This window comes from Colias croceus, chromosome 30 (assembly GCF_905220415.1).
Source record: "Colias croceus chromosome 30, ilColCroc2.1".
In the NCBI taxonomy this organism is placed as follows: Eukaryota; Metazoa; Arthropoda; class Insecta; order Lepidoptera; family Pieridae; genus Colias; species Colias croceus.
In genome coordinates, this window is record NC_059566.1 from 3862196 (window position 1) to 3889838 (window position 27643).

The window sequence follows — 27643 nt, forward strand, 5'->3', positions numbered from 1 at the left end:
CATGTTTTAGCGAATCATAGACAAGGACAATAGATAAGATGTTTAAACCTCTGTCAAAGTTAAACCATGACTACAACCTGGGTTTAAACCAGGTTAAGTTTTTGTAATAAGACGGTTCGATGACTTAGTCTGGGTTTAAACCAACTTTCGTAAGATGGTACGTGTCTAAATAATCGTCTGTTACAACGAGCGAACGCAACCGTAGCTTCAATTCAAACGCGGCATATAAAATCTGAAACTATACATAATACATATTTTTACAATAATACTATCATATATTTTACATCTTTATGATATTACGAAATACCCGTTTAAAAAAGTTCATCTATTCGAATGCGTTCGCCGCTCGCAAAACTCTGAGCATCGACAATCTTCCGTTATAGAGTCAAGTGATATTAGGCTCTCTTGGCTCGTCCGTAGACATGCTCTACATCTGGAGTCTATGGACGTCCCACTCTGTGAGTTGGCGTCTTCAGAAACCGACTCGAGTGACCTCAAACTCTCCACTGAGGTGAGTTTGTAGGATCGTCTAAACTCCGCTATTTCTTCCTCGCTCATGTTCAGCGCTAGAAGGGAATCTCTTGCCATTTTCCCGAGAGATGTCACCTTTTTCTTCTTTTTACTCAATATAGAGTCCATTTTCGATAGTGGGCAGGGTTTATTTAAGCTTTCTGGTAGAGATTTCGGGCTCGAACCGCTTCTGGATCGTAATTTCCCCCGTCTCTCTGGTATATCACGCGGCGTAGTACTCTCCGGCACTTTAAAGGCGATTGTCTTCATTTTGGGACTCTCTTTTTCTAAGCGTTTCGTCAAATCCTCTAGCGAGTTCGATTTTTTTAATTTCGCCCGTTCCGGTATTATTGGCGAGCTCTTTTTGCCCTTAATATCGACGGTTAGCAACTCTGGCAACACTACTGTATCATCAACAACCAATTCCGGAGATAGATCCACTGTTTGTTCCTTTTTCTCCGCGTCTTGCAACTCTTGCGCTAACGAAGATTCCGCTTTCACTTCCGGCTTTTCTTTATTTTCATATTCCAAGTACGAAAGCGCGTCTTTAGCAACATCTACGGAACCCAATTCTTTGATGAATTTATTCTCATCGTCGACTTTAACGTCATCTATATACGCAAGTTGTATACAATCGTCTGCTGCCACATCGCATGTTTCGTCTATATTTGCGATCGGTGCCAAATCACTTTGCGCCTTAACTTCGTCTAATTTAGGTTGACTTTTCTCTAGCATAGGCGTTTTGATCTCCCATATAGTACTGACTATGGGCTGATTTTTAATCTGACGATCCGTCAATTCGTATGCCAACGCTTTACTTGACATACTTGCTGTTATAGTATTCTCCGGGCTGACGTTTTCCTTTATACCTCGAATCACTTTACTCGGGAATTTATCTACAGGATGTCCTGATTCAGGACTCTGTTTTTCTAGCGAATTTTCCGATCCCGTAGATTTTAGTACTGAGGCGAAAGATCTTGGCCTTACATCTACTGGCTTCTCGTCTAACTTAACAATAACTTTACACTCTTTCGCGTCACTTTCAACTGTATCTTGTTTCTCGCACAATTTTTCCAAATCGTTGGGCACATTGAGATCTTTGATATCACACGCTCCTGCGTCCGTTTTGCTTACATCTAAAGTTTGTACTAAATTTTCATCGGTGGTTTTAGCGGTAACTACGTTGTCCTCTGCGTTTGGGAAGCTTTGAAATTCGCTTAGCGTATTCTCAGTGTCTGTTGACGGTGTTTTACTATCGAGTTTCCTTGAAAAAGACTCATCTACGTAAGACACTTGCACTCTTTCTGATAGAGTAGAGTCTGTAGCTTCGGAAAGGCTATCACAATCTTTGTCATCTTTGTCCGATTTATCTGACGAACTAGCCCAGGACCAGAACGAACTTGTCAGAGAAGAATCCTTTCTAGGCGGAGTGCTGGATGTAGATTTCTTGTCTTCTTCTGATGTTGTCCTTGAGAACAAACTGCTCGGATGTTGGAACAGACTTAGTAACTTCTCCAAATTCGTTGGGAATTTATTTTCCAACTTCTCTGGATCTGGCCTTGGTATATGGAAACTCGGTGAAGGAGCTACCCAGGATATTTTCCTCATTCTCTCTAACCCTTTAGATTTCAAAGCGGGCACATCTAACAGGCTCGAAGTGCGTTTCGGCGATGTCAATGTATCTTGCGAGGTTTTGACCGAGTCTTTTAAACTTGAGCTATTAGTTAACGTGCCTTCATTGGAAGAACTATCTTCTTTGATCTCTGAAGGATTCAATGAATGCTCTATACCAGAATCGGCTGATGTGACCATCATTTTTTCATGCCTCGCCGATTCTATAGAACTAACACTAGCTTCCAGACTCGATAACGAATCGTGAATTTTCTTCGAACCACCAAAAATAATAGGTGACACGCTTTCATTCGAGCTGATAGATACATTCAAATTCACTGGTGTAACTTCACTGGTCGACTCCATACTACTCTCCGTTGAAAACTGCATCCGTTTCGCTTCAACCGTTTCCACTATCACAGGCCGGTTCAAACGGTGCTCCGCGTTGAGACTCTCCACCGAACTGCCCGATATTTCAAGCGATGAACTACTATCGCAAAAGGCACTGATCTGTTTCCTCATGAGCCTTGATACTTCCAAGTCTGGACTATCTAAACTCGACTCACTCTTATTCTTCTTTAAAACTACATTATCTCGAGCAGGTACAACATTATTTAAATCTAAATCGTCCTTTTTCCGCGTTTTCGTCGATAGATCTTGCATTTCTTGTATTAAATTACCTAAATCAGCCGTGATGGCTTCTATTTGCTTTATCGCTACATCCCCCTTCTCCTTATGAGCTATATTTACATTTTGGTCACTATGTACTTTGGTTTTAACGGTATTGGTTTCGCTTTTAACCGTAACCGCAACCTCCACGTTTAATTTTTCTGTTTCGGTTACTTCTACATTACTTTTAACTAATTTAGTTTCGGTTTTAACGATTTTCTCATCACCGACATCACTAACTGTTTCAAAGTGAGACACTTGTTCCAGTTTATCGTTATAGCCACTGTCCGTTTTTAATATATCTCCTAATTTAACATTATCACTAAGTTTAACATCTTTAACACTATCACTCACTTTCGCGTCTCCAATCAGTTTATCACTTTTAACGTTACATTCAACCATTTTTGAATTATCTTCTTTAGTTTCTGTATCTTTGCACATAGTTCGTAAGGGATCCCATACATCTATATTATCGAGAATATTTGTTACAGCAACTTTGACAACACTCGAATTTTTATCTTCTACATTCTGAGTCTCAGAAATATTGTTATCAGCAGATACATTTTTATCAGCACAAATATTTTTATCAGCAGTAACATGTTTATCAGCAGAAATATTTTTATCAGCAGTAACATGTTTATCAGCAGAAACATTTTTATCAGCAGAACTTATTAAACATATCGGTGGCAGTTCTGTCCTTTCATCTACGTGTTTATTTGCTATCACAGATTCTGATTTTAGTATAACTTCTAGCGGCTCAATTTCTGTCACTATTTCTGTGACTACACTCTCGATTTTTTTCGTATCTTTCGATAATTCAGCCTTATTGTTAACTGAAGGTTTTGCAAGTTCTATAGCAGTTTCTTTATTTAAAATTGTTTTTGTTTCATCAATTTTCTTCCCAAAATCTGCGCTCTGATCCTTTGAAACACTCTCAGGTACGCCTATGACGTCACTCATTACATCAATTATCTTTTCCTTCTTTTCGATTTCCAATTTGTTCATACTATCAATAATTTCTGACACTTTATCTTTTATCACAACTGTATCAGAAATTGCTTTACCCATTTCCTCTTTCAGTTTATCACATCTATTTGTTTCATCAATTTTAGCTTTTCCAGCATAACTTACACTTTGCTCAATCATAACTTCATCATTTTTAACGATTTGAGGGATATTTACAAATTTTTGCACACTTTTTACATTTTCAACAGTGCTATCTTTCATTTTAGCAGCTACCTGTTCATTTTTAACATCGCATTTCACACTATCCCCATGCATTTCGACACACTTACTATCCTTTACACTAACACACACGACATCATTTTTAGCGTCACTTCGAACACTTTCCCCGTCTTTAGTGGCACTTTTAACACTTTCCCCGTGTTTAGTGTCACTTATATCACTTTGGACGTCTTTTACATCACTTTTAGCACATTTATCGTCCAGAGACACACTTTTGTCGTCTCCAGATACACTTTTAGCACTTTCATTGTCTTGAGACACACTTTTATCGTCTTGAGACACACTTTTTGCACATTTTTCTTCATTGGGATGATCCCTAGTTATTTCAGGTACATTTTCTGTAGCAACGGTGAGCGGTGAGGGAGTCGGTGAGGGTGTAGGATTGTATATTGTATCGTAGTTTCTTGTTACGGAGAATCTTGAGGACGGCCGTCTTGGTTGAGCCGGGTGGATTTGTATTTGAGGCGGTTCCGCTACCTGTAAAAGAATGTTAGTGTTATAAATAAGTTTTGTAACGGTGTAATAATTTGTATATATTTTTTTGCACATTACATTATCAATCTATCAAGTCTAGTCTATATTATTATAAATTCTTTAGGAAACAATTGTCACATACATAAATATATTTTAATTTTATAATAAATCAATGTACAAATATCTCATCTGTTGTGTTGTCATAATATGTCAAGAAAAACTTTAAATTTGTGTGTTTTAAGTTCCCTGATAAAAATGACTATTATTATATTTTTAATGCACAAAAATCTTCTACGAAAATTCTTGTAAAAAACCTTTCTCCTACTATCATCATCTTTCTCCATTACATAGCTAACATATATAACATAACACAACATATTAGTATGTTACAAACAAACAAACACACATTACCTGTACAACTTTAAACCTCGACGGTGTCGAACAGTACGACGGCCTGGTCGGTGTCGATGGACTCGAGCTGTCCGTCGACGAGTCCCTCTCCGGAGTAACGCGGGTCACCTGAAAATTAAAGTACATAATATTACTTTATTAAAGGAATAAATCGCGTTTATAATCTGTTAAAAATCTTTTATTTCTAATTATGTATAATACTCGCGTAAAAGCAAACACTGGAAAATACTAAAGTATTACTGGTACATAAAAATTTTTCAAGTATATTTATGACTGGGATGGGGATGGCGAGGATGCCGAGGTTGAGGATGGTGAGGATGCTGGGGTTGGGAAAACGAGGATGGCTGGGTTGGGGATGTCGAGGATGCCGGGGTTGAGGATGGCGAGGATTCCGGGGTTGGAGATGTCGAGGATGCCAGGGTTAGGGATGGCGAGGATGCCGAGGTTGGGGATGCAGAGGATTCCGGGGTTGGAGATGCCGAGGATGTCTGGTTTGGGGATGGCGAGGTTTTCGAGGACGATGAGGATGAGGGAAGATGCGTATAATTACATATATATAATTACACTTATACTCACATAGAACCGCGTGTTGGTGTTCGGCACCGGGCTGCCCGCCGGCGACGGGGACGGCGAGGGCGCCGGGGAGGGCGCGGGCGACGGCGCGGGGGAAGGGGCCGGGGAGCGCAGGCGGACACGTTTGTCCTCTTCGGTTGGCTGGAATTGTATAGCAAATTCGTGTTATTTAAAAAAAAATATTATTGTATATTAATTTCTAAACAATAAATAGATAGATAGATGAATAGGAATATATATGAATAGGAACGTCGCGTCATGGAAATATCGTCACGTCATGCAATAGGGCGACGATTTTGAATCTTGCCAAGCAAGTTTCGCTTCTGACACCAATCTTGTCAAAGCAGTTCCACTTGTGACACTCACCTTGGCCAGCAGGCCGGCGGGCGGCGCGTGCACAGTGCGGCAAGTGAGACTGATCCGGCGCAGCGGTCTCGGCGGGGCGCGGGGCTCGTTGCGCGCGCACGCCGATCTGATCTCACGCGTGAGGTGTCTTTGGCAAGATCGTCGCGTCATCCCATGACGTGACGATGTTGCCATGACGCGATCTCGAGATTACTAGTGTTTATGGACGCTAGCCCACCTGATCTCTTACTAGCTCTGACGAAAAAAAAATTCCACGCGCCTAAAGAAGTTTCACTTCTGGCACGTACCTTGGCCCAGAAAGTTTCACTTCTGACACCTACCTTTGCCAAAGAAGTTCCACTTCTGAAAAGTTTCTATTTTGAAAAGTTTCACTTTTGAAAAGTTTCACTTCTGAAAAGTTTCACTTCTGAAAAGTTTCACTTCTGAAAAGTTCCACCTCTGACACCAAAGCAGCTCCACTTCTGACACGTACCTTGGCCAGCAGGCCAGCCGCCGGCGCATGCACAGTGCGGCAAGTCAAACTGATCCGGCGTAACGGTCTCGGCGGAGCGCGGGGCTCGTTGCGCGCGCACGCCGATCTGATCTCGCGCGTTAGACGCGATATTGTGGCCGATTCGGTACAGGATTGAGCTGTTACCGTCGGGTTCGGGGTTTCCTGCGAACAAATACATATATAGAAAACTAGTGGTCCGCCGCGGCTTCGCCCGTGGTACATATTTCGCAATAAAAGGTAGCCTATGTTCTTTCTCATGGTCTAAAGATTATCTGTGCCAAACTTCATCAAAATCGGTCCAGTAGTTTATGTGTGAAAAGTGAAAACCATACATACATACATACAAACCTTTCCTCTTAATAATATTAGTATAGATGAAGCTATGAAAAAAACACAACTATAAAATCTAATTGAACTGTTCTATGTCAGTTTCACTACATTCAGCAGGTGATAAATTAGCACTATAGTGGAGCCATTTTAACAGGCAACATTTGACAGTTCAACAAAATTCAACAACGTAACCTAGTAACGACGACATAGAATAACATGATATTTCGTTTTGTTAGAACTGCACATTTGCTTAACTTTTTTCAATTACGATTATGTACATTGTACATATTTATAATAATAATGACCGATACAAGTCATTTTAAGATTTCATTTTACTGATAAACCATTCTAAACATAATAAACAATTTCTGAATTGAAGAACTGACGTCGCTACAATTTTGTGTCAATAAACCTTTTTTCTTTTTAAATACCAAAGATGTTACTCTAAAAATCGAAATCTGACATCTAGAATCGAATGCATTGATTACTTGTTAATAAAAATCATCATAAATTAATAATTAATTCGATTGACAAATGTTTCAAATCCGTATCGATTAATTCACTTTAATCGATGTTTTAAGCAGGTTACCTCTCTTCGAAGATAAAATTAATAGACGTCAAATGTTGCCTATTAAATTGGCTCGACTATAAAACGATTTTCATTAAAAAATAAATGATTAAAACAATAAAACATACCACAGGATCGTCCAAATCGATTTGCGACAGCGTTTTATTCTCTTTCAGCGAATTGCACAACGCTTGCAGACCGCTCACGCCCAGCCTATTGTCGCGTAGATCTAGCCTCTGTAAATATAAATATATTAAAACATTATTGAGTAATTATTATTAATATTTAATCATGAAATGCGACAATTTCGTGAAATGATCAAACTCAAACTCAAACATTTATTTATTCTATTAGACTTATTCGAGAAGCACTTTTGAAATGTCACATTTTTAGCATTTACGGTGGTAATTAATAAGGTGTCATTTACAATCATTTCATGAAATGAGCAAGTCTACGATATGGCCACGACATATCCACTAATATGAAGTACTAGCTTTCCACACGCGGCATCGCCCGCGCACTCAAAGAAAATCCCGCATAGTTCCCGTTCCCGTGGGATCTCCGGGATAAAACCTATCCTATGTCCTTTCTCGGGTATCAAAATATCTCTATACCAAACATAAAAATTGATTCAGTAGTTTGTGATTGAGTAATAGACAGACAGACAGAGTTACTTTCGCACTTATAATATTAGTATGAATTATGTACACGGTGAGACGTTGAGGGTGCAATTTATATTTAGAAACAAAATATATTTTATGTTTGTAATTGTACCTGTGTGTTGTCCATATCAATAAATAAATAAACTTGCTTACAGAGTAAGCGAGCGAGCATACTCTGTAAGCGAGATTGTATTAGTGTAAGTAAATGTTATCATACAATGTGTTTGCTTGTCTGTGTGTGGTGTGTTTTGTATGTGTGTGTATTTATTTATTTATTTATGACACTTTATTGTACAATACCAGTAATAAAAACATATATAATTTAATATAGAGAACACGAATATACTAAGTGCAAAATAGGCGGCCTTATTGCTTAAAGCAATCTCTTCCAGGCAACCATAAAAATAAAGGACATGACGTACGATGCCCTTTATTTTTATGGTCGACTAGATTTCCGCCCGCGGCTTCGCCCGCGTTTACAAAGGAAAACCCGCATAGTTCCCGTTCCCGTGGGATTTCCGGGATAAAAACTATCCTATGTGTTAATCCAAGTTACCCTCTATATGTGTGCTAAATTTCATTGTAATCGGTTCAGTAGTTTTTACGTGAAAGAGAAACAAACATCCATACATCCATACTTACAAACTTTCGCCTTTATAATATATACTAGCGGTCCGCCCCGGCTTCGCCCGTGGTACATATTATTTCGCAATAAATTCAAATTCAAATTCAAATTTATAATATTAGTATGGATTAAGAATATTAAGATGATGTGTGTATATCCTCACCTGCAGCTTACTATCCGTCCGTATGACATCAGCTAGACACTTAGCAGCGGAGGCCCCCAACCTTGCAGCCTGGAGCCCGAGCGACACTAGGGCTCCGGACCCGTTGGATACTAGAGCCCTAACGCCGTCCGAACCGAGCGAATTTCGACCGACGTTCAGTACGCAGAGAGATTGGGATACACGCTGAAATGTGAACAATACAATGACAAGAGAATACAATTTAAAAAAAAACAAACAAAAATGTGTACTAGTGTACACACGTAAGAAGTGAAACTTCTTTATGACCTCATTTTTCAAAAAATAATTTACTATATGCAACTTTACAGAAATACGTCGAAACACGCGTGGTAGGGATAAGAAAAAGATGGCGCGTAACGGAAAAATGTCACCCGTAACGAAAAAATGGTACACTAAATTTACAAAAGTCACTCACGAGTCACGTATCAGTAGTTTGTTATTTATTTTGAGTCAGGCAAAGTAAAATAAATCGTTTTAAGGTGTCGTTATGAAATATTTTTAACAGACTTTGTCAAAAGATGTTAGCCACGAAATAATCTTAATTTTTTTCCCAAATATACACAGTTGAACAAAAATATACAGCATTGAGCGACACACTATTTGACATATTTTTTTTCAACAATTAAAGCATAAAAAGGTTTTCAGTTGAATTGCATTGTATAAATATATAAATTACTAGTGGTCTGCCCCGGCTTCGCCCGTGGTACCTACATGTTTAAACTATCCTATCTCTCAAGTTGGATCGAACTGCACATGGTGTGCGAATTTTATTATAATCGGTTGAGTGGTTTAGGAGTCCATTGAGGACAAACATTGTGACACGAGATTTATATATATTAAGATAATTCATAGGTGACATTATTATTCCTACCGTCTCAAGATACAAGTACTTCACTTAGTTTGGGACCGACTGTCTTATAACAAATCATAAATGGAGAATTAAAATTAATTCATAGGTTATATATTACTAGCTGTGCCCCGCGGTTTCACCCGCATTGCTCCGCTCCTGTTGGATTTAGCTTGATGATATAAAGCCTACTAGTGGTTCGCCCCGGCTTCGCCCGTGGTTCTTATTTCGCAATAAAAGGTAGCCTATGTCCTTTCTCGGGTATCAAAATATCTCCATACCAAATTTCATGCAAATTGGTTCAGTAGTTTAGGCGTGATTGAGTAACAGACAGACAGACAGACAGAGTTACTTTCGCATTTATAATATTAGTATAGATAGCCTTCGTCGATATATGGGCTATCTAACACCGAAATAATTTTTCAAATCGGACCAGTAGTTTCTGAGATTAGCGCGTTCAAACAAACAAACAAACAAACTGTTCAGCTTTATAATATTATAGTATTAGTATAGATAAAAAAACAGTAATCTTACCAACACTCTGGCTAGGTGGTTAGTACAATTCCTAGTCAGTTGATTGTTCCATAGCACAAGGAAAGCCAGACCGCGCGACTCGTATCCGCTCACTGTAACATTATAAAATATTTATTTAGCATTATCTTAATATATATAAATCTCGTGTCACAATGTTTGTCCTCAATGGACTCCTAAACCACTTAACCGATTATAATAAAATTCGCACACCATGTGCAGTTCGATCCAACTTGAGAGATAGGATAGTTTAAACATGTAGGTACCACGGGCGTAGCCGGGGCGGACCGCTAGTATATATGTATATTGTTGAAGTGAAACTTCTTTAGGTGCAGATAAAAATTTCAAGGTCGCGTCATGGCATAAACGTCACGACATGGAGTAAGGCGACGATTTTGGTAACTTTGAATTTTTGCCAACGAAGTTTCACTTCTGACACGTGCGCTCGGCACACACGCTCTTTTTTATTTCTTTATGTACGAAAAGTTTAGTTTGTCTGTCAGTTAATATGATTTAAAATATGTAAATTGATTATTATTGTTTATTCTTTCTTTCTCTTTCTCCCTCGTTTCCCTCCTTCCCTCTCTTTCACACATGGGTAAAGTATTCTAGGTAATTTATAAGCTAAAGTCCACTTCTCTTTTACTCTCTTTCTCTGCCACACCATCCACATTCTATCATATAACAAGTGATAACTGCGTTAAAAACAACCGACTTCAAACTTGCACTTGCAACATTTACAAATACAAACAAAAATGCTCATAAAATAAAAACTACTGGGCCTATCCGAATGAAACTTTCATGGGACCAATTCGACACCATCCCGCGTCGAACAAAAAATAATCACGTAACAAAAAAAACATACCGGCCGAATTGATAACCTCCTCCTTTTTTTGAAGTCGGTTAAAAACATGCATCTTTTCAATTCTTGGATATCTCTCGTCCCTAACCTTCTAGCTAAAACAAATATCTCTATTTTTATTTTAAAATATAATGCTCTTTTTTTCTCTATCTCCCCCTATCTCTACTCACACGGGCAATGATGCGGCGACAGCGGTGACGTCGGCGCCGAGGGCGGGGTGTGTTGAGATTGTGCGACCAATGCTTCCGCTATGAACCCCACTCCTGCGTCCTGAAATCGTTTGAAACATTCGTTGAAAAATTATAATAGTAAGATATAGACGTACTGTAAATACGTACACATATAGACGTACTGTAAACATGTAAAAATATAGACGTACTGTAAACATGTAAACATATAGATGTACTGTAAACGTGTAAACATAGACGTACTGTAAACAACTATACTAATATTATAAAGTTGAAGAGTTTGTTTGTTGGAACACACTTATCTCGGGAACTACTGGTCCGATTTGAAAAATTCTTTCGGTGTTAGGTAGCCCATTTATCGAGGACGGCTATAGGCTATAATATATCGTCACGCTAAGACCAACAGGAGCGGATCAATGCGGGTATAACAGCGGAGCGCAGCTAGTAGTAATATATAGACAGTAAACATGTTGACACAAACGTCTATTATCACACACAGACCCACCTGTATGGCGTTGTTGGACAGGTCCAGCAGCTGCAGCCGCGTGTTGTATCTGAGCAGCGAGCCCAGTTGGCAGGCGTCCGAGTGTTCTAGACGATTGTCGCCGAGACGCAGTTCGCGGAGGGAATTGTTCGATTTCAGTGCAATCACTGCGAAAAGAATAAAATTTTAAGCAATTATATAAAAAATACATAGTATAATGAAGTTAGCTATATGTCACTCATCTATCACTTTAGGTCAAAAAGGGACATTAACAGCACAAATTGACAATTAAAAAGAGTAACACTATATTGGCTACGACCAATATAGTGTCATTTCGCCATCTAAATATCCTGCTCTACAACTCTACATGGCTCTACCACTCTACTTTTACATCTCTACACAGCTCTAGCACTCTACACACTGCTCTAAATCTCACCCAAACACAACAGAGGCTCGCCAGCCAAGCTTGCTTGCTGCAAACACAGCGAACGAAGTCTACAGGCGAGCGGTTTCAACGCTCGAGCTAGCACTTCCGCGTGCGCTGGTTCTAATGGACTCTCAGATATCTCCAGTTCTGATAGTTCTGCGCTCTGGAAATTAGAAATAAATTCAAATTAAAAAATATGGAAAAAAACACGCTTAAATGATACAATTAACTTGAAAAAAAAAAAGACGCTTTAAAATGATGGAATAAACTAAAAAATTTAAAAATATATTATATAATTGCTTTCTCTGTCCCTATGTCCCTTTTATGCTTAATTATTTAAAACTACGCAACGGATTTTGATGCGTTTTTTTTTAAAAGACAGAGTGGTTCTCGAGGAAGGTTTAAGTATATAATTTATTAGGTTTTAGACGAAGCGGGCGAAGCCGCGGGCGGAAAGACAGTTAAATATATACCTTCTTTATCATCCTTGAAGCGGACTGCCACCCCCTGATGCCGAAATTTCTCGGCCCATTGATGCAAACCGCCGTAGCGCTCTCGTAGTATTCGACCATATCAAAAATGGCTTCCTGAAAATTGAGATATTCATCTTATTAACATACAAACAAATAAAAATTGGTGTCTGTGTGTGTGTTTTTACTAAATACAAAAGGATATATGTACAGAGTAAATATACCACAAGTGATAACTGCGTTAAAAACAACCGACTTCAAACTTGCACTTGCAAAATTCACAAATACCTACAGACAAAAATGCTCATAAAATAAAAACTACTGGGCCTATCCGAATAAAATTTTTATGGGACCAATTCGACACCATCCCGCATCGAACAAAAAATGAATCACGTAAATCGGTTCAGAAACCTCGGAGTAATCGGTGTACATACATAAAAAAAAAAAAAAAATATACCGGCCGAATTGATAACCTCCTCCTTTTTTTTTGAAGTCGGTTAAAAATAGCATATTTTTTAATTCCGTCTGCCTGTTTGTATTGGCTAATCTCTGAAATGACTGGACCCATTTTGACAGGATTTTCAGTGGCAGCTGACTATATTATTTTATAACTACAATTTCATTGCGGCCGATGTCGTGGATACAGCTAGTCCTAATTTTATAAATGCAAAGGTGTGTTTGGTTGTCTTTCTTTCACGTCGCAACGGAGCAATAGTATGATATGATTTTTGTATCTGGAGATAGTTAGGAGGCTAGAGAGTAACATATAGGCTATTTTTAACTGCGGTTGAAAGATCTCATTCCCATGAAATATTCTTATCACTCTGAGATGTGTAACTATTAATTTTTTCGGGCGGAAAGATGAACAAACAAATAAAAAATACTCTTTACAATATTATCGTAATGATGACAGTTTTTAAAAGAAAAACCTGGACATATTTATAATGGAGAAAAATAAATAATTTTTATTTAATTTAGCACGAAAATACTTTTTCCATCTACCCACCGCGCCTTCATCGTCCACGTACACGTGGTCCAGTTCGAGCCTTCTAAACTGCACCTTCTTCAGCAACGCTTCTAGTGCGTCTATTGTCGAGTCAACATGTCAGGTTAACATAATAAATAATAATATATGCTTTGTCTCATGACCGAGAGTACATGAATAAATGAATACGCTATTATGCTTGTGTGTGTGTGTGTGTGTTTTTTATATTTATTCCAAGGTCATAAATAAATACGTACCGCGCCTTCATCGTCCACGTACACGTGGTCCAGTTCGAGCCTTCTAAACTGCACCTTTTTGAGCAACGCTTCTAGTGCGTCTACCGGCGCGGGGCCGCGAAGCGAACACGAAGCGAGAGCGAGGCGGGAAGCGCGCGTACTGCCTCCTATCGTGTTATCTGGTAACTCCTGTGAACGTTATAATATTCATCTATGTATATCGCAGATAATGTTTGCATATAACAAAATCTCAAGGAAGACAAGGAAGTCAAAACTATACTCAATGTATAGTACTCAATTCGGAGGGCTGTAAAACCTTGGCTATTTACATGTTGTGAATAAAAGTTGTTCTTCGAAAAACAATCTACAAAAATGGTCTGATATAATTTCTTCGTAAAATTATAAAAAGAAAAGTTTTATAGAAAAATATAAACATCTCTAATTTCTTATTTATAGTTCTATTTACGACAAAAAGTTACTGGACCAATGTTGTAGAGAATTTAATTTGCATCAAATAATAATAACATTGTTTTATTATCAAATAAATAGTTTAAGAGATATATCGTAAAAACCATTTCAACAGCTATGGCGGCCGTGGGACAAGGGTGGCGACCCCACAAACTTGGTGATAGCTTCACACTGACCCCCCCTACACATCAAAATAATAAAATTGCGTCCTCTAAAAAACGCAACCCCAAATGTAACTTTTCAATGGACTATTTAATGTTTTTAAGTTTTGTATTTGATATTTTTATAGGAAACTGCGAATTTTAGTCATTTAAAATTAATCCTTAGAACGAATACGCATTACCGAAACGCCCACGATTTTTCGAACTATTTATGGTTATTATTATATTTGCCAAATATCGGTTTCACGTGTCGTTAACGACATGTCGTATGCCAAATATCTTTACGTTTTGTCGTAACGACAATCACGCGATCGCAACTGCCTAATTGATGTGTTGATTGATAACTAAAGCTTTTTGTGTCTTATTAATAAACATACATACATAATATAATAAAATCATAGGAAAGTCAAAACTGTACATAGAATATTTTTTCAAAATATTAGGGCGTGTTCTACAATCGATATATCAAAGCCAAATAATATAGTTTTTAAATTTTTTTTTCTGTTTGTCTGTTTGATTGTATGTATATCCGGGCTAATCTCAAAAGTACTGAGTATGGATTTTCTTCAAATTTGATACAGAGATAGCTTGAGGCCTGAGGAAGGTTTTATCCCGGATATCCCACGGGAAAGGGAACTATGCGGGGTTTCTTTGGAAACGCGAGCGAAGTCGCTGACAGAAAGCATACATATTAAGTAAGGACTAGTAAATATTAGAATGCTCTGTAACTAAAACCGACTCCTCTCTTCTCATTCCATTTCTTACCCGTATCTGCTGCAAGACAGAGTCGATCGGTGGCGTGTCGTGACCTCGGCACGCTTCGAGGTACTCGGCGGCCAGCTGCGCCCGCGTCGTTGTAGGCACTGAAACAAGAGATATCAAAATCATAATCAAAAAAATTAATACAGTATAACAATTGTGATAAAAAAAATCTAGTTGTTGAGACATTTTTTTAAGCATAAGAGCTAGCGCGCAAGAGCAACTTTTGTCTCCGCAACTATTTTGTCTCTCCCATCAACTCTATGGGGAGTTACGTCACTACGTGCACGCACTTTCGTACTAGCCCATAGAGTTGATGGGAGAGACAAAATAGTTGCGGAGACAAAAGTTGCTCTTGCGCGCTAGCTCTAAAAGTGTGTTAAAATTGTCATTCAGAATACAAGGAAGGCATTAGACGTAGGATGGTAAGACTAAGATATAAATATGTACATAATGTTAAAAAACTGTTCAAATAAAGATAATTTTACGTTTATTTCTTGGTCAAACTATATTATCATGATTCATATAAGAATTTACTAAATTGTATTAGTTACATCTATCTAGTACCATTTCTTAAAACAAAATATGTAAAAGGAAAAGCGACTTAATGATTGACCGAATTACATAATATCACCACACAACTTCAATTTCGGAAAAAACGTTTATTTAAAAACTCTGCTTAATAACACGCGAAGGCAGAGTTTTTTTTCGGACAATTTTTGATCGTGATTATAAGTCTAGCTGTTTATTGTATTTCAATTAATAGAAAGATATTTATTTTACACTAGCTTCCGCCCACGACTTTGTACGTGCATCCCCGTTTTTTCCCGTTCCCGCAAGAATTTCGGGAAATCCTTTCTTAGCGGATGCCTACGTTCTAACATCTACCTGCATGCCAAATTTCAGCCCGATACGTCCAGTGGTTTGGGCTGTGCGTTGATAGATCACTATATCAGTCACCTTTGAGTTTTATATATTATGTATAGAATATTTTATATTATATAGATTATGCTTCCAATCACATCGTATCCCCTTGTCACCTGTACGTTACTAAAACAGTTTTGGACAGGCACAAAATCCGAGCAAACAAAACACGATGAAATGCACCTTGATGTCAGATCATGTTTACGTAATTTTCGGGGTATGAAGTCACTCTGACTCACTATGTGGAATATGAGTTGACCGTGGGCTTCTGATGGTGACATGATCGGTAAAGATATAGTTTATTTTATATTGGAACTAGTTTACCGCCCGCGGCTTCGCCCGCTTTTACTAAAACCTAATAAATTATATACTAAAACCTTCCTCTTGAATCACTCTATCTATTAAAAAAAAACCACATCAACATCCGTTGCGTAGTTTGAAAGATTTAAGCATACAAAGGGACATAGGGACAGAGAAAGTGACTTTGTTTTATACTATGTAGTGATGATTCACGGATAAGCAATGGCATGTGGTGAGGGCCTCGGACTTTCAAATCGATAAGTCGGAGGTTCGAGACCAGGCGAGCCTGCAGGAAATAAATTGATTTTTCAATTTATCTGTGCATGTTGTCTTGTTGTTTTCAGGGTACAAACTTTCATCTCCTTTTAATAACCTTGTAAATATTTCAGCAACTTTTTCGTATGTATTTGTAACATTAATAGGATAAATAAATAAATAAAAATGACGTCACCACCGTCTGCTTCGTATCTATGGATCTTGACCTTATATTTGTTTACTTGCAATATTTAACACGTTGAATATAAAACAACAACATTCGACTTCTTACAAATATCATAATCGTGAAAGTATGTAGGTACCTACGTTTGATCTTCTTTAACGAAAAAACTACTAGACGGGTTTTGATGATACTTCGCACTGATGTAGCGTAAATGTACCAGAATAGTAAGCTATGGAAATATTTTCGATTTGCGCAAGCTATGTACCTATGCTTAAATTTTTAAAATTACACAAGGGATCTTGATGCGGTTTTTTTAAATAGATTAAGTGGTTTTACTGTATAATTTACTAGCTTACCGTCCGCGGCTTCGCCCGCTTTGTCTAAAACCTAATAAATTATATACTAAAACCTTTCTCTTGAATCACTGTATCTATTAAAAACCGCAACAATATCCGTTGCGTAGTTTTAAAGATTTAAGCATACAAAGGGACATAGGGACAGAGAAAACGACTTTGTTTTGTACTATGTAGTGATTATGTTAAAGACAAACCGGGCGAAGCCAAGGGTGGAATCCTAGTTCATAATAATACGAAAATTTGTATGCTCGCTACAGCACCAATACATATTACCTATAACAAGGTCTTTTCCTAAAAATCACCCTCTAATTACATGCATAGCTGTTAGCTTATTTTCGAAGAAATACCCGCGAATTGAGAACCTCCTCCTTCTTCTCGATTTCAATATAATAATTTGATTTTGAACAGTTGAGAATTTTAAGAAAAAATACAAAATTGTATTACTTATGCAACAAATCCAACCTTAGTGGCAATATGTACCTACACTTAAATATGGTATGTATGTAAATATATCAAATATTTTTATTTATTATTATTATTTATTTATGGTTTTATTTCATTTTATTTTTTTTAATATAATTATTTTATGAAAATATTTTTTGTCTACCCATCCCTTCTATATGTTTTTGTGATTACATTCTGTATTTATTCAATTTTTATTTCGCATTTTAATATTAGTAAGTAAGTAATAGTAAGTAGTATATATTGTTTCTCTAATCGTTACAATGTCTAGGGGCCACTGAAAACCAGCTCTGTGTATGCATAATTGCAGCATAGATAATGCTGAGTTGGCTTCCCTTTTTCTAGGACACTGTTTTACAATTATTGATTTTCTTTATTTTTATTTTTTTCTCATGTTCATTTTTACTTTCTTTCTTGTGTGTAAATTTTATGTAATTTTCATTTTTAGTTTAGTTTTGTTTATTTATTTTTTGTATTGATGTTCTTTATTGATGTCCTTGAAATAAATGTTTTTTCTTTCTTTCTTTCTTTCTATAAGTTTAAACTAGCATCAAACGATGGAACAAAAAAAAATACACCTCCTTACTTTTCCGCAAGTTCGCTGACCCCGCGGACGGCGTACAGTACAAGTACCTAGGCTAGTTCAACACGATGTCTGGCGAATATCCAAAATTAGGCTCAAGTGGGGAAAAAAACGTGCTCAATAATAGGACTGCCAAAACTACTTTTCGCGGTTTTTTAATCAGAAGCACCAAATTTATATAGCAACTAGCTGTGCTCCGCGGTTTCATCCGCATTGCTCCGCTCCGGTTGGTCTTAGTGTGATGATATATATAGCCTTCCTTGATAAATGGGCTATCTAACACCGAAATAAATTTTCAAATCGGACCAGTACTTCCTGAGATTAGCGCGTTATGTGATAATATTTAGCCTATAGCCTTCCTCGATAAATACGTACGATAATTATCGTACAAATACGATAATTTTTAGTTAAATGTCTATAGTGTGAAAAAAAAGTTTCACTTTTACCGTGGTTTCATAAAACCACACAACATTTTTTATTTTTTATATCTGTACATCTATCAGATACTAAAAAGCGACAGTCTATATTATTCTCATACTTCCAAAATACCTATCCCACGCTAATATTCCTCCTACCTCTCTATCGAAACGCTTCAAAATCGCTACAGCCATTCGCGTACAAACAGACATACAAACAGACATACAAACAACTATCACAACGACATTGGCTTTGAAAACTTCACACCTTGACAGTGATATTTGAAATAAACAGGGCCATCTATTTCGGGCGTAATGACTAACATACTCACATTACTCATATGTAATTATTTCACATGAGAATTGCCACATAATTTTCTGCAAAACTGTAAAATATATTTCTGGCTAAATTTAACGGACTCGCACTTTGGCTTGTTGTTATAATCTAATATATAAAAATCAATGCCACTTTTCGTTGTAATTCCATAACTCGAGAACGGCTGAACCGATTTCGATAATTCTTTTTTTATTATATTCCTTGAAGTACGAGGATGGTTCTTATGTAGAGAAAACGTTAATATGTACCACGGGCGAAGCCGGGGCGGACCGCTAGTAAATAATAAATATATTACCTACTAGTTCAGGATACATCGCCCATTTTTGCAAGTGACTACTATCAAGCTGATTTTCTGTTTGTTATATGCTTTATTTTGATGAGACACCGAATAATTTCGTGTACGAAACTCTCGATTGTGGTAGCTAACAGAGATAACAAGGATAAAATTTTTTTATTTGATGGTTCTCAAATATTTATTATGCAATTTGTAGGACAATATGTCTGTTGAATTATATAAACATTAACTAAGTGAAAACAAAAAAATCAGCTTGTTAGTAATCGTTTATGATGACCTCGTTATCGATACACTTTGGAAAGGGGGACTCTTTGAACCAACCATAGATTTTGTAGGACAAATATTTTTTCGAATAATTTAGGTAATTATCTTGAGATTGAACAAAAAAAAAAATTCAGATAGTAATAAATATGGTTCTCAACCATCAAATCAAAATTTTTTATCCTTGTTATCTCTGTTAGCTACCACAATCGAGAGTTTCGTACACGAAATTATTGGGCGTCTCATCAAAATAAAGCTACAAACGGAAAATTAGCTTGATAGTAGTCACTTGCAAAAATGGGCGATGTATCCTGAACTATACTGGATACTTGGAGCAACTTTATCTGGTCCGAAAACAAACAATACCTATACCTACTGTTGAAAATAAGACTTGTGAAGAAATTACTAATCTATACTAAATATCATAAAGCTGAACAGTTTGTTTGTTTGAACGCGCTAATCTCAGGAAACAGGTACTGCGGTCCGATTTGAAAAATTCTTTCGGTGTTACATAGCCCATTTATCTGGTAAGGCTATGGTTTATATTATATTATATCATCACGCTAAGACCAACAGGAGCATAGGTCATAGCACATACACTCGAAAAACATACCTCTCCTTTCGCAATCGGGTAAAAAGGGAGGGTCACATGTTAACAGCACATCTACGTCAATTTAGCTAGGATTTCCTCGTATTCAGGCATGACATCATACAATTTATTATTACCAGCTGGCCAGGCTTTGCTAATCTCTTCATTAACAAGACGTACTTATAAGGCCTAATGACACTTCTTATTTATATAAACGAGGAGTTTTTAATCTTTTGAAGTGCAAAATCTATTCTAAGATCCGAACCTAAATCGACCAATATATAGATAGTAAATTTAGCCTAATAAAAAAAAAAACATTTTTTAATAATAAATTAAAAATATCCTGTCCAACCCATTTTTAATAAATTTTTAATTACTAAATAGTATAAAACAAAGTAGCTTTCTCTGTCCCTATGTCCCTTTGTATGCTTAAATCTTTAAAACTACGCAACGGATTTTGATGCGGTTTTTTTAAATAGATAGAGTGATTCAAGAGGAAGGTTTTAGTATATAATTTATTAGGTTTTAGACAAAGCGGGCGAAGCTGCGGACGGTTTTATTTTTATTTATTTTATTTTATTTATACTATGTAGTGATTATATACTAAAATATTGTTGATTATTGAAAAACTATAGTGATTAATAGCTTTTTTTATAGAATTACTAGCTTTCCGCGCGCGGCTTCGCCCGCGTTTTCAAAGAAAAACCCGTTCCCGTAACATTTCCGGGATAAAACCTATCCTATGTCCTTTCTCGGGTATCAAAATATCTCTATACCAAATTTCATGCAAATTGGTTCAGTAGTTAAGGCGTGATTGAGTAACAGACAGACAGACAGAGTTACTTTCGCATTTATAATATTAGTAATTAGTATGGATGCAAGAGTTTAATGCTTATGGTATTAATAAATAATGAATACTAACACTTTTTATAAATACACAAAATGCCTTTTACATTCTAGGGCCAAATAATTTGCGCTATTATTCGAAATAATATTTGCCAATTGAATAAATATTTTTGCTATATCTAGAGACATTTCATGGAACAATTTTTTAATATTATATGTACTTTAATACACCTAAAGGCTTCAAAATCGCTACAGCCATTCTGATGGTAAGATTAATTTAATATGTCATTCTAACCTTATGTTCCTATAATATTACTAGCTTTCCGCCCGCGGCTTCGCCCGCGTTTTCGAAGAAAAACCCGCATAGTTCCCGTTCTCGAGGGATTTCCGGGATAAAACCTATTCTATCTCTCAAGTTGGATCGAACTGCACATGGTGTGTGAATTTTATTATAATCGGTTAAGTGGTTTAGGAGTCCATTGAGGACAAACATTGTGACACGAGATTTATATATATTAAAGAAGATTAAAAATACAGTCAAATTTTGAACCTGCTTTTTTTTGAAGTTGGTTGACAAAATCGCACAAAATACGATCAATCAATTGACTGACCTCCTATTTACAACCTTATATACCTACATAGCCTGATACATAATCTATAGAATATAATATACTAGTTGCTCCCCTCATGTTGGTCTTAGCGTTATGATATATGGCTTACTAGGTTTCCGCCCGCGGCTTCGCCCGCGAAGTCAAAGAATAACCCGCATAGTTCCCGTTCCCGTGGGATTTCCGGGATTGCGTCATTTTCCCGGGGTAAAAAGTAGCCTATGTCCTTTCTCGGGTATCAAAATGTCTCCATACCAAATTTCATGAAAATTGGTTCAGTAGTTTAGGCGTGATTAAGTAACAGACAGACAGACAGAGTTACTTTCGCATTTATAATATTAGTATGGATAGCCTTACTCGATAAATGGGCTATCTAACACCGAAATAATTTTTCAAATCGGACCATTAGTTCCTGAGATTAGCGCGTTCGATCAAACTCTTCAGCTTTATAATATAAGTATAGATAATACCAAAGCGCCTTGCAGTCTGCCCGGCTAGATGTGACACTCGGCTACCTCCCCCACCCCGCTCCCCTTCTTACAAGTGACATATCGCATCCAATACCGTAGCTATGTACTATAAATTATAATGCTTTTATTAGCTTCACCTGTATGTTTGTTTGTAACCGATGACTATAGACTCGATAGAATGAATGAATGAATGAAAAATACTTTATTGTACACCAGACATGATACATTTTATAAACTTAACAACAAATTAACCAATGTACAGTAGGCGGCCTTATCGCTGGCAGCGATCTCTACCAGGCAACCCAAAAAAAAAATAGATAGATAGAGTTGATTCAAACGATATACATATATGTATCAAAGTTTAATGACGATTCAATGTTTAAAGTGTTTCTTTAGTTTATCTAATTTATTGTCAATACTAATATTATAAATGCTAATGTGTTAGTCGATTCAATAAAAGCATCGATGGTCTGCAGAAAAAAATTGAAAAAAAAACAACAGCAAAATCCTACTAATATTATAAATGCGAAAGTTTGTATGGATGTATGGATGTTTGTTATTCTTTCACGTAAACTGAACTCTTTCTACTGAACCGATTACAATGAAATTTAGCACACGTATAGAGAGTAACTTGGATTAACACATAGGATAGTTTTTATCCCGGAAATCCCACGGGAACGGGAACTATGCGGGTTTTCCTTTGCAAACGCGGGCGAAACCGCGGGCGGAAATCTATCCTACTAATATTATAAATGCGAAAGTTTGTATGGATGTATGGATGTTTGTTACTCTTTCACGTAAAAACTACTGAACCGATTACAATGAAATTTAGCACACATATAGAGGGTAACTTGGATTAACACATAGGATAGTTTTTATCCCGGAAATCCCACGGGAACGGGAACTATGCGGGTTATCCTTTGCAAACGCGGGCGAAGCCGCGGGCGGAAATCTAGTTTTCGATATAGGGTGAAGAGTTTTTGCCCGTGCCGCTTATTCAAACTAGTATATTACTAAATCCCAAAAGGTCTATTCAGACTAGAGCGGTATACTCGGTAGCGGATACCGCTCTGATCTGAATATGCCTTTAATTTTAAGTCTATCGCTGTCACTGGCAGAATTCATTAAAGCCAATAATTACAGCGAGGCCCGCTATACGATTGCCTCTTGTATTACATAACTCCCATGTAAGCCTGTGAGACAGAATAATTTTACGTCTATATACAACTAGCTGTGCTACTGTTTTACCCGCAGTACTGCGTTCCTGTTGGTCTTAGCGTGATGATATATAGCCTATAACCTTCCACGATAAATGGGTTATCTAACACCGAAAGATTTTTTCAAATCGCGCGTTCAAACAAACAAACAAAGTCTTCAGCTTTATATTATTATAGTATAGACTAGCTTTCCGACAAAATTTGCATCACCATCTTCAGCCCATATACGATCCCACTGCTGGGACACGTGCCTTCTATACCGGTTCAGGCTATAATCCACCACGCTAGCCAAGTGCGGGTTGGCAGATGTCACATACCGTCGAAAGTTAGGTTCTTCGACATGCTAGTTTTGACATGATATTTTCTTTCACCGTTTCAAGCCGTGGTGACGTTATCAACATGCACGGAAACATTGAAAAATCAATACTTTCTGCATGCTCGCCTGGTATCGAACCCCTGACTTAACAATTTAAAGTGTGATGGTCCTCGCTACTCACCATTCTTATAATATTAGTAGGTACGTATAGATTAACTATTGACCGGTTGACTGACCGGTTGGCTTGGTTGGTAGTGGCCCTTCCTTCCAAGCCATAGGTCGTGGGTTCGATTCCCACCCGGGGCAAATATTTGTGTGATGAACATAGTTGTTTGCTCTGTGTCTGGGTGTTAATTATCTATATAAGTATTTATTTAAAATTATATATGTATATATTTATCAGCCATCTGGTTACCACAACACAAGCGAAAGCTTAGTATGGGATCAGATCATGCCATGTGTGAAAATTGTCCTGAAATATTTATTCATTATTTATTATTTACACACACACATAACCGTAACAAAATATCCAAGTAAATCCTACATGATTCCACGCGTCCTTGGCTATCGTATACAATTTCGCATTGCTAATAGTAATAAATAATAATTGATAACGGCTGTAGTAGTATTTGTAAAAATAGTCAAACACTATCACCTATAGCTTATCAATATAGATAGTTAGATATAGAAATGTGTTTAGAATGTGTGGTAATATTGAAACTACCTTTACGGCCGCGGCATCGCCTGCTTTGTCTGAAGCTTAATAATAAATGATACAATATCTATATCCATACTAATATTATAAATGCGAAAGTAACTCTGTCTGTCTGTCTGTTACTCAATCACGCCTAAACTACTAAACCAATTTTCATGAAATTTGGTATAGAGATATTTTGATACTCGAGAAAGGACATAGGATAGGTTTTATCGTGAACAGGAACTATGCGGGTTTTTCTTTATTCTGCGCGGGCGATGCCGCGGTGTGAACGGCTGAACCGATTTCGATAATTCTTTTTTTATTATATTCCTTGAAGTATGTGGATGGTTCTTATGTAGAGAAAACGTAAATATGTACCACGGGCAGAGCCGGGGCGGACCGCTAGTACAATTATAAACCTTCCTCTCAAACTCAAACTCAAACATTTATTTATTCAATTAGACTTCTTTTAGAAGCACTTTCGAATCGTCATTACATATTTTAACAATTACCACTCAATCAATTAAAGACTGCATCAGAATGCGAAGTTTGCGTAGTTTTAAAGATTTAAGAATACTATGTAGTGTTAGTGATACTTGAATATTCCTTGAGAAGCATCTCTACTTACAAAATCTGCATCAAAATTCGTTGAGTAGTTTTAAAGATGTATGCTATACATAGGGACAGACAGACAACACGTTTTTGTTAACACGCTTTTTGCACACCTGCATTTTTTTAAATATTTTTATACGTAACCGATTACTTGGCTTGATTTTGACCGACTTTTCAGTTTTATATTAGTTATTACTAGCTGTTCTCCGCGGTTTCACCCGCATAAATGGGCTAATAGCCTTCCTCGATAAATGGGCTATCTAACACCGAAAGAATTATTCAAATCGGACCAGTAGTTCCTGAGATTAGCGCGTTCAAACAAACAATACAAGATACAATAATACAGTGTGTGCGAAACATACATGTTGCGTCACGCTGAATTTCCCGCGAACGGTGATTCACAGCAGGATTCGTGAAGGTTAATAGTAATGCATACATATAAATTATAATAACTGCACCTAAATTGCCCACAAAAAGTAACAGTAACCGAAATCTATCAAGTACTAGCGGTCCGCCCCGGCTTCGCCCGTTGTACATGTTTACGTTTTCTCTACATAAGAACCATCCTCGTACTTCAAGGAATATAATAAAAAAAAATTATCGAAATCGGTTCAGCCGTTCTCGAGTTATGCACTTACCAACACATTTTGCGATTCATTTTTATTTTATATATATAAGAAGATAATACATATCATATTCCATATGAGTTCAAACACAAAAATTAATAATCTATAGGTAGGTAGGTACCTACTACTATTATAAAGCTGAAGAGTTTGTTTGTTTGAACGCGCTAATCTCAGTAACTACTGGTCCAAATTGAAAAATAATTTCGGTGTTAGATAGTCCATTTATCGAGGAAGGCTATAAAATGGGTCTAATGTGATGCAACATGAAATAAAAACAAACCAACACATTTTCAAACATTCATAATATTAGTTATGAGAGCAGGTATGTATTAGTATAGCTTATATGATACAAGCTACTGTATCACACACTGAGTATCATCAAAATGTGTCCAGCAGTTTCCGCGTGAAAGAGAAGCAAACATACATCCATACATTCTAACAAAATTTTGAGTTTATTATATCAATAGGACAATCAGCATTGCACTTGCAACTTACAATCTGTCAAAGCTACAAATTCAATCGCAATGTATTCAACGGTTTCGTCATTTTAGAGTAACAAACATCTGAACAAATTCAAAAATGTAAACATATTTTATTTATTCAATTAGACTCCTTCTTTCACTTTTGAACCGACATATTTTTAACATTTACCATCTATTCGGAAAGCAGTATCTACGGAGAAGAACCGGCAAGAAACTCCATATAGGTAGTTGCTCTTTCAAAATCATGTCAATGATCGACGCATGAAAATGCAGACAAACTCCGATCCTTTTTTTTATTGTGGGGAAATCTTCCAAAGATACCCACAGCCCCCGGGGAAGGAGCCGTGGGTTATGTCGGATTCTTACCGACTAAAACCCCACTGTGTTCCGTCGAGCCGCTTTAATGATGGGGCCGTGGGTATTGGTTAGAATTCTTCCGCGACAGACAAACTCCGATCCTGCCAACTCACTATTATGGTAACAACAATCAGATAAAATTACATCGACAAGCATTAAATTATAATGTTACAGAATGTGCAAAATATACAAATTATAACTGATACATTATTATGCGGCTCTATCTATAAACAATATTATATTGAATCTTTATTAAGCACTAGCTTTCCACCCGCGGCTTCGCCCGCGTTTTCATAGAAAAACCCGTATAGTTCACATTCCCATTCCAAAGTTGTTAGAGTAAATTAAAATAAATAAATTATGGGTAAGCTTGTGAAGCAATACCAATATAAAATATTTTGCAGTATCGACATGTAACTATGTGGCAAAAATAATCTATAATAATATAAAAATGTATTGCAAAATGGGTTGGTAAGCGCATAACTCGAGAACAGCTGAACTGATTTCGTTTCTTTTTTTTATAATATTCCTTGAAGTACCAGGATGGTTCTTATGAAGAGAAAACGTAAACATGTACCACGGGCGAAGCCGGGCTGGACTGCTAGTGCACAAAAACATCTCCATTTATATTTGAGAAAGAAAAAAAATGTTTAAATTAATCTTCCCTTTGAGTGGGTATAAATTTATTTTGTCACTGACAAAAAATTTATAAACCATATTTTCTGTTTAAGTATGATATAGTCTCGTGTTTTTTTAACATAAGTACGTTGTTAATTGTTATACAAAATAATTATAAATATATCTGAATTTTAAGACAGCTCCTTTAATGTTTTGACACTATGCCAAAGAGAAAAAAAATTGCCTTACCTTCATGCCAAGGGTTGTAGGGTTCGAAGTATTTTGTAACTAACTGCTCATCGTGAGGGAAAGACACCTTTCGTCTGAGTTTTTCCGCTTTTTTCTCACCGCCTTCATCCCGAACAACAACACTCTTTTCTTCCTTTTCCACAACAGTCTTATCACTTACGCCCAAACATGGATTTTTATCATTAGCAGACATATCTCTCGTTAAATATATGGTCACATATCATTTGTGAAATCATTAGAATTAAATACCACATAAATATAACACTATTATTGACACAAAACTCACTTCGATACAAAACCAAACGGAGCCTTGCACGGATATTTTCGCGGCGTCAATTCATTTTTCGTACGTTTTCTCGCGTTTCGGCGTTTTTTTTCTAATTTTCGATTCTCGTTTCGAACCAAAACAATTCGCACCTTTCATAAATCGTTTACCGCCATATTGGA

The 27643-nt window shown here is 36.9% G+C and overlaps 1 protein-coding gene across 2 annotated transcripts; it reads right to left on the reverse strand.

Moving 5' to 3' along the window:
- LOC123704633 lies at positions 1 to 27643 on the reverse strand. Of its 2 annotated transcripts, XM_045653031.1 has the most exons (15): positions 27197 to 27643; positions 15143 to 15240; positions 13824 to 13937; positions 13534 to 13587; positions 12531 to 12644; positions 12067 to 12220; positions 11652 to 11797; positions 11129 to 11228; positions 10100 to 10191; positions 8701 to 8883; positions 7379 to 7486; positions 6332 to 6514; positions 5497 to 5634; positions 4921 to 5028; positions 1 to 4512 (listed from the first exon to the last, which is right to left on the reverse strand). In XM_045653031.1, the coding sequence occupies exons 1-15, from the start codon at positions 27387 to 27389 to the stop codon at positions 322 to 324; spliced, it is 5976 nt and encodes a 1991-aa protein (XP_045508987.1). In that variant the 5' UTR covers positions 27390 to 27643; the 3' UTR covers positions 1 to 321. The 2 variants fall into 2 exon arrangements, with proteins under 2 accessions (XP_045508987.1, XP_045508986.1); XM_045653030.1 differs by lacking the exon at positions 13534 to 13587 and having other exon boundaries at positions 13770 to 13937.